Source organism: Metopolophium dirhodum, chromosome 1, assembly GCF_019925205.1.
Source record: "Metopolophium dirhodum isolate CAU chromosome 1, ASM1992520v1, whole genome shotgun sequence".
Taxonomy (NCBI): domain Eukaryota; kingdom Metazoa; phylum Arthropoda; class Insecta; order Hemiptera; family Aphididae; genus Metopolophium; species Metopolophium dirhodum.
The window spans coordinates 55691600-55699931 of NC_083560.1; the positions used below are offsets into that span (position 1 = coordinate 55691600).

At 31.9% G+C, this 8332-nt stretch overlaps 1 protein-coding gene across 2 annotated transcripts; it reads left to right on the forward strand.

Moving 5' to 3' along the window:
* Positions 1–807: 807 nt before the first annotated feature.
* Positions 808–7495, forward strand: LOC132935031 (uncharacterized). Of its 2 annotated transcripts, none has more exons than XM_061001465.1 (4): positions 808–1017; positions 3917–4275; positions 4399–4588; positions 6806–7495. In XM_061001465.1, exons 2-4 carry the CDS (start codon positions 3927–3929, stop codon positions 7413–7415), a joined length of 1149 nt encoding a protein of 382 aa, XP_060857448.1. In that variant the 5' UTR covers positions 808–1017; positions 3917–3926; the 3' UTR covers positions 7416–7495. The 2 variants fall into 2 exon arrangements, with proteins under 2 accessions (XP_060857448.1, XP_060857449.1); XM_061001466.1 differs by lacking the exon at positions 808–1017 and adding an exon at positions 3530–3864.
* The last annotated feature ends 837 nt before the right edge of the window (positions 7496–8332 follow it).

An 8332-nucleotide genomic window follows, 5' to 3' on the forward strand; every position in this document is an offset into this window, starting at 1 on the left:
CACTTACCTGTAGAACTTGTAACCTACTGTAATTAATTTAAAGAAAATGTGTTTTGATTTTTGGTTTGCGTTTCTATAGCACACAAAGCGTTACGCAAAATTGGGTAGAAAAAAGTTTTATTCAGCATATAGGTCACATATCTCTGTTAAAAAAAACAAACAAAAAATCTAAACTGATGGTCAAATTATAAATTTAAACTTAAAAAATATGAATTCTGATCACATAATAAACAGCAGAGTATCCACACAAATAATTAGGTATGTCTTGTGATATCACATTATTGTCACGAATAAGACAGTATGATAATATGTTATAGCTGAAAACTGAATTGAACCGAATATGCACGGTGTACTCACGTACATAATATATTAGAAGCCTAAAATAAATAATACATATTATGGGCATATAGGTTGTAGGTTTAAAATATCAGCGTTGAAATGTATCAGAAGTTAGATTCTGAAGACTGTCGGGAATGCGAATCGACGTCACGTTAGTAATTGAAGGTTATAATAATGTTCCTTATAGTCATAAACTCGCCGACCATATACACTGTAGTACAACCGTGTGTCTGTGTACCTATATATAAGTGCTAACATGCCTAAATAAATATATATAATATGTATACTATTCGGTGTTCACTTGGCGGTCGGACACAATGCACCGCAGCAACCGATTTATGCTCAATAATTGACCCTGAACCCGGTAATTCACCATTAAACTGGAAAAACAGTTTGGGTGTAGGCATTAGCCAAAACGAATGAGTGTTTTTGTGTATATTTTATGAATTTAGTAAAACGTTTCGCGTTAGACGATTTACTTGGCGAGACAGAGTTGGCTTGAAACACGGTTAGCCGCGATAGTGTTAAGCGAGTGATACGTCCTACAGCTGCAGATATACCGCGATACGCCGATAATATTATAATATTAGTGTTATTTTGAACACAAAAGTCGGCGGCAATTCATTTGGTGTGGTGTGCGACATTAAGTCTTTTCGTTTCGAACGGTGTAGAACTACTGTAAGTTGTTTTTATTCCACTAATATAATAATTCACTTGTTGTACCTACCTACCTACCCACATAATTGTTTTATATTTTCACGCTAATGTATAATAATATAATCTGAATCGTTCTTGGTAGAAAGAACGGTCGACATTGCCCGGGTAAGCTGTTAAACTGCAATATAACCGACTTATGTTTATTTCACTTTTGTTTGTTTTCCACTAGTTTTACATTTTATTACCTACCTACTGTTTTCAACAATTTTTCCCCTCTGGATCGTCAATATGGAAACATTATATGAATTAGAAAAACACAATAGAAGTCTATAGTAAATACCGATGTATAGCATAATTATGAAATATTATATTGCATGTGATTTCTTTGATGTGTTGATTCCATTTATCAGTATGAATAACAAACTTAAGAACTGTTTTTGGAAATGCTTATAATATGATGATTACTGTAATTTGTAATACATAGATCGTTTAATACATTATTTTATTCAATCACTTCCTGAATAGTTAAGCTTCGAGGAAATTATAATTGCATTCTTGTTTCAAGTTTAATTGCGTACAAAAATAATTTAATACAAATTAGTTGTAAAATAGTGTAGGTACCTATGTATTGAATGATAACGTTTTTTATATGCCTTTATTTATCTATGAATGCTGCTACCCAACTCGGAAATTTCCATTCATTTGAAGAACCGTTTGACCTTATGGACTCACATATCTGCATAAACTTAAATACAAAAAAAAACATAAGTCTGTCCTCGTGCGATTTGTCTGACCTTAATATTATTATCATGATTCTATTCAGTTGGGTATACAATAAACAAAGAGAGTCCAACCTCGTGTTCGTACTGTAATTCTATAGAATGTACCTTAGTGCATACCTACCTATACCTAAAGCTTGTTGTTAAATAACTTCTTGTCGCGTTCTTCTCTAGTATTTCCAAAACGTTTTAATTTTAGAAAAAAATTTTCACATTAATGTATACATACAGTGTGAACTATAGACTATAGTACGCCACTCTTTAAAAATCGTTGTACATAGGTATATTACATAACCATATAGTTGCTGCAGTTATTACTTTATTCACTGAAATAAAACAAAAAATCATTTTTAATCTTTAGCGATATATTCATTTAAAACTAATATATATATATATATAATATATTCGATGACTAACGATAAACTTATACTTACGGTTTCTAATTGTGATTAAAATAATTGGTATACTAATAGCTATGGCTGAACGTTCCGTATGATTAATCTGTGACCTTAAAGTGAATTCATCATGTACCTACCTACCTCAAATAATAGTGCGTCTCTACTCTCTAGATATGCATTGCAATCATAGTAAAATTCTAAATAATTTCTATGCATGTCTAGGAACTCATAGGTACTATTTTTAATTCAATACCTGTAGTGACAATAAACTTTTTTGGTTTTACTTTCTAACGTTCCTTTTAATGTTAATAACGACTCTTGTAGGTATTCAACAATTTAATTTAAAATGTGTGTTAAAGACTTAAAAGTGTACTATTTTTATTAAAATAACAAGTATAAAATGTATTCTTCAATGACAATATGTTAACTAATGATACATTTTAGTTTACTGTTGATAGATATGATGAGCGTGATATTTGTATTACTCTTTGGAAACCATCTAGTTACAATATTAATCGACTTATAATAAATATTTAAAAATAAAATATTAATTTAAGCTGCACGTAAAGTATTTTTGAAACTCGTCTATTGCTTTTAATTATTAGCGTGAACAAAATATATATATATTATATAATATAAACCTAAAAAGGTAATAAAAGGTTCTTGAACTTATTCAACTGCATAGGAATTAGCGTAAAAAAAAAATTGAAAGATACGGACAAAAAACTATTGACACGTAACGTAATATTGCAGATAACATTACTTACATATTATGCGGTAGCAAACATTATATTGTTAAAATCATATATTAAATATTCAAATGACTATTATTATTGTACGTTATATAGTACCTATCTACTTAAATAAATGTTTAAATCAATACAAAACTAAAATTGTATACCTTACTATCAATAACAACAAAATGTATTATAGTAAACTATAAATTAAATATTAAATTACGAATAATGTGAACTTTGAACTTTAAAATGATTAATTTTAATCAATTAAAATATAATCTTTTCTATTTCTATTTATAAGTCATGTTTTAGTTACATACCTATCTATAAAAACATAATAGGTTATTCTTCGTGCTCAAATATTTTAATTTTGTTCTTATACCCACTGCTTATATTATTTTCATATCCATATAGGTATTCTAGTTTATGAGTTCATTATAATCAATAAATTAACATTAATAAAATGTAAAGGAAATTAAAATAAGTCGTAGTAAATATATTTCATACACTTAGTTCCCATAATTAATATCATAGAGATAAAAGTTAATTTAATGTTAAATAAAAAATAAATAATAATAAATAATATGTTAAACACTTTAGCCTCTATAGGAATGTAAGTTAAATAATATAATATTTTTTATAAGATCCTCAATAGTATTGGTAACCATGGCAACTTACTCCAATTGGATGGACTATGGACAGACACAGCGGGTGTACTTAACATACGTAGTATTTAACAATAATACGCAGTTTATAATAGTACATACAGTAGAAAAACCTATAATCAAGAAGACGTAACTATGAAAATCGGTTATCAAAAATATTGACAATATAATTGAAAGTAAAGAGTTTATTTTAAGACAATTATAAATCTGTACACCGAAAAATATGCTAACGAACACTCAATCTACTTGGAATAATTATCCAGCTTATAGTATAAATCACGTTCTAAAGGTGACGTTAAAAACTCGAGTGTAGAAAATGTTTAATTAATATTGGTTAACAGGTAGTTGATAATGACAAAAGTTTCAACGGCATCTAATAAATCGTTACATCTAACTGGAATCGGATTGGCAGTCCAGGCGTTTTATATAAATTTAACACTGGACACTGTGATGGGTGGTGATTTTGTTCAGTTAAAGCCTGCAGGACCACCCATCATCAATCCGGCGGGAGTCTGGAGCGTGGATCAAGTACCCCAGGGATATGCTACAGCTGGCAGTAATTTGGCTTTAAACGGATTGCAAGCGTTACAGGCTTTCGGTGGAAACAAAATCGATGCCAACGGATATCGAGACCAGAATGGGTTCTACCGAGACAATAACGGTGCATTAAACGGATATGACGTCGGCAATACTTATGGCGGTGAGTTTCTATGAATATTGCAGATATTATTGAATTGTATTCGAACGTTTAGCTTAATATATTGTACATACCCAATGGTGTGATGTATACACTTATTGACGATTAGAGTAAATTAAATTAAAGGTGTCAACGACCGTGGAGTTACAAGTGTGGAAGGTGGAGCTTATGGTGGTATAAATGGACGGAACAAGGGACATCAAGTTGCTGGATTCAGCACTTCGTACCAAAAAAATGAAAGCGGTAATAAAGCTACGTATTATGACGATGGTCTTGGACACGGTGGAGTGATTCAATATGGTGCGAAAGATCAAAGGTATAATATAAGTAAAATAAGTCTTATATTAGTATTGATAAAGCATTGTATAAAATATAAGATATTATAAGACCTGCATTGTTTAGGTATAGGTACAACTACAAAGTATAATATTATTAAAAATATATTATTGTGTATTAAAATATATAATATAAATAGATATGTGTCGTATGCCCGTATGTGTATGTCACATTAATTTCACAAGATTTAGCTAGGTATGCATGAGATGAATATTTTTTCGTAAAATTGATATTGAAAATATATTTTATACGTAGGTAATTGATGTTCAAATGACGGAATAAAATAAAAAAATATCTGGTCATGACTTATTTAAGTGTACATTTATGACTTATACTTAACAAATTATATAGATAATATAAATATCAAACATTACACGACAAGATATATTATACATAACGAGTGGCCTGGTGTGGCGTGGGTGGTTTGCCTCAGTCACAAATATTGGGTTCTGAGGTGTCCCGAATGGGTGACCGCCCGGGTTTTTAGTGACAAATCCTCACCACATATAGACGTGATCCAAATTGTACCCTTCTCCACAATAAAAACCCATTAAAAATAACCTTCAAGCTAGTGACTTCAGCTGTCGAAAACTTAACGCAAAAAAAATATATAATATTATATTCATTACGAAGATAATATCAAATAATTTTTAATTTAAAGCTGTTGGAGCATAGAATATTTTAAGCAGTAAAATTTAGGAAATTGTGCAAAAATATTATTGGCAAATATTTGTTATTGTGTGAGTAGTAAATGAACCTTAGTGTGAGTAATCCATTATCTGGGCCATTATCGTGTTATCGTAAAAAACCCGTTAAAATCGGTACAAAATAACTATAAGTGAAAGATTAGTTTATGTACTTCCCGATGTCTGATTATTATTTTTAAAAAATGTATGAACTCATCATTTCCTTTACTAGGTTATGTAGGGAAAATAATTGATATCTTAAAACTGAATGTAAGTGTATAAAATAAAAATATTTTCATCATTTTTTTTAAATTTTAACATATTTTTAAGCCTTATTGAATACAAAAATCAATAATCTGTTTCCTGCATGACCTAGAAGATGAGATGATGAGTTTATACATATTTTTTAAATAATAATTGGACATCGGAAAGCACATAAACTAATCTTCCATTTATTGGTCTAAAACTACAAAAAATACGGTGTGCTCCAACAGCCTTAATATAAAAATGTATAACATGCAACTGTAGTTTTTACTTACATTATTATATTTTAGGTGATTTATTGAACAAATGTTGTTGTTCCAATCAAATCAACCGTACAAATATTATTAGATTTCGATAAAATGTATTATTATGATTAACAGTAAATTGTTTATAATAATTCGATTGCCTGACACCATTATTTTCAAGCCCTTAATGTAATGATGTATTTCGAGTGCAATAAAATTATTCTAACAACAGTTTTTTTAACATTTATATTGAATTTTTACATTTTTTATAGGTCAATTTTAGCCTATTACTAGGAACAACAAATTCTCTATAGATTTCAGTATACATTCATGTATTATATAACATGAATCTCAGATTTATAATAATGACCGGATCTTTCTATTTCATTAAGTTAATATATTAATGACTTATACTTAACAAATTATATAGATAATATAAATATCAAACATTACACGACAAGATATATTATACATAACGAGTGGCCTGGTGTGGCGTGGGTGGTTTGCCTCAGTCACAAATATTGGGTTCTGAGGTGTCCCGAATGGGTGACCGCCCGGGTTTTTAGTGACAAATCCTCACCACATATAGACGTGATCCAAATTGTACCCTTCTCCACAATAATTAAAACGAGTATACCCATTTTTTTTATATATATAAAATATAATATATTAAAACAATAATAATTGGATCGTACCTATTCAAAAAAATAAAATAAAATAACGTGCCATTTTTCTGGTGATTTTTTGGAGTTTTTTAATTGATAAATGCATTTCTTAAGGGTATATTAATTTACTTTTACGTTTTTGCCATTCAAATCCAAGTTCAATATTCATATAATGTTAGGTACCCACAAAACATTAAATCTCAGCCCAATATTCATATAATATTACCCACAAGGCAACAAAGACTTATTTTTTATGACTGATCGGGTAGTTTACACGTCAACATCAGTTTTTTGAAGGGCAATCTAAGAGTAAGACTTTCGGTTTTGTAATTTTCAGGTTCAGAGACGGAGAAGGCAAGGCATTCGGAGGAGGCTATCACGATTCGTCGGTGAAGACGAACGCAGTCGGTCAACAAGGCCAGTTCGGTAACGGGGACGGTTACCACGCGGCCGGTGGTCAGACGGGCGACGCGGTCAACAATCAGCTCTACGGCACGCGGTCCGACAGCGGCCCGGGCATCGTGGCTGGCACGCCGTTTTTGGTGTCCACCACTGACCCGTTGCCACCAGTCGTCCATCTGCCACCGCAGTACGTGCAACAATCCCCGCAGTACATCCCTCAGGCACCACAGTACGTCCCGCAGGCTCAATACGTCCCACAGGCCCAATACGTCCCGCAGGCCCCGTACATCCCGCAGGCACCGTTCGCGGCCCAGGCACCGTTCGCGGCCCAGGCACCGTTCAGTGCCCAGGTACCCTCTTTGTACCAGGGCAACATTCCACAGCTGCCGCCGATCGTACAACAGCAGCCGGGATCGATACTTCCGCCGTACAACGTGCAATTGCCCGCCTTATCGCTGTCCGCCCGCTCGCCGTCCGGCCAATACGTCGTGCCCATGCCGCCAAAACTCTACGTGGACAAACCCAACGCCACCACAGACGGTTGAATATTCGAATCGATTATTACAGTACATTCTTACGTTGTTGTTTATTGATACATTATTATACGATATTTTGCGCGAGTCGATGGTTGTTCGTTTGGATTATAAAGTTTCATCGGCTCTAAAAATATTATAACACTATATAATATAATAGCGCCTATATCTGCCTATTGTTTATTATAGGTTGTAAAATACCTTTGCTGCTGATCGAGATGGGAATCATATTGTATAGTGGTTGTCTATAGATTTTAGATGATGACTTTTATTCAAAAAAGTTTAGAGTGTAATCCGCGGTTCAAAGTGTATATCGTACATAAATGTGTACAGAATCAAACGAAGACGATAGTGTGGTGCTATATAATGTATACATATTATATATTATATAAGACACTATCAAACATTGAAAACTACATTTTAGATCACATTTATCTAATACTTTTTTACATTTTTTTTTAAACTCAGAGTTAATATTTTACATTATTTATTTATATGAAGCAATTGCAGATTGTTTTTTTTATTATTTGTTTACGACAGACCTCTTGGATTTACTTATGACTCTGGGGACAAGCCGTAATCCCCAAGGAAGAGGGGTAAATCAGAGTATCTTTCTCGTATACGCACCACCGAGGGTGATAATAAATTCTTGTAGAACTGGAAAATCAGCACCTCCGAAATGTATTCGACGTTTTCCATAAATAAGAAAACTTTTAAAAAGTCTCGAATTTCGAACTGAAGTAAGTACTAAGTATAGGCATGAAAGTGATAATAAAAAAGTATTATGTACTTTGCACTGATGACGAGGTATTTCGTTGTTAAGAAGTTGTTTTTTTGATTATTGTAAGGACGTGCGTTGATATATCGACAGTGAACAAAAGAGAATATTTAAAACATTATTTTAAACTTAGTTATAGTTTTATAATATT

Excerpts from the sequence above, each read along its gene's own strand:
- LOC132935031 (XM_061001465.1), top strand. The coding sequence starts at position 3,927 with ATGACAAAAGTTTCAACGGCATCTAATAAATCGTTACATCTAACTGGA. Across the intron at positions 4,276-4,398 it reads CGTCGGCAATACTTATGGCG|GTGTCAACGACCGTGGAGTT; the intron begins GTGAGTTTCTAT and ends ATTAAATTAAAG. Across the intron at positions 4,589-6,805 it reads TATGGTGCGAAAGATCAAAG|GTTCAGAGACGGAGAAGGCA; the intron begins GTATAATATAAG and ends TGTAATTTTCAG.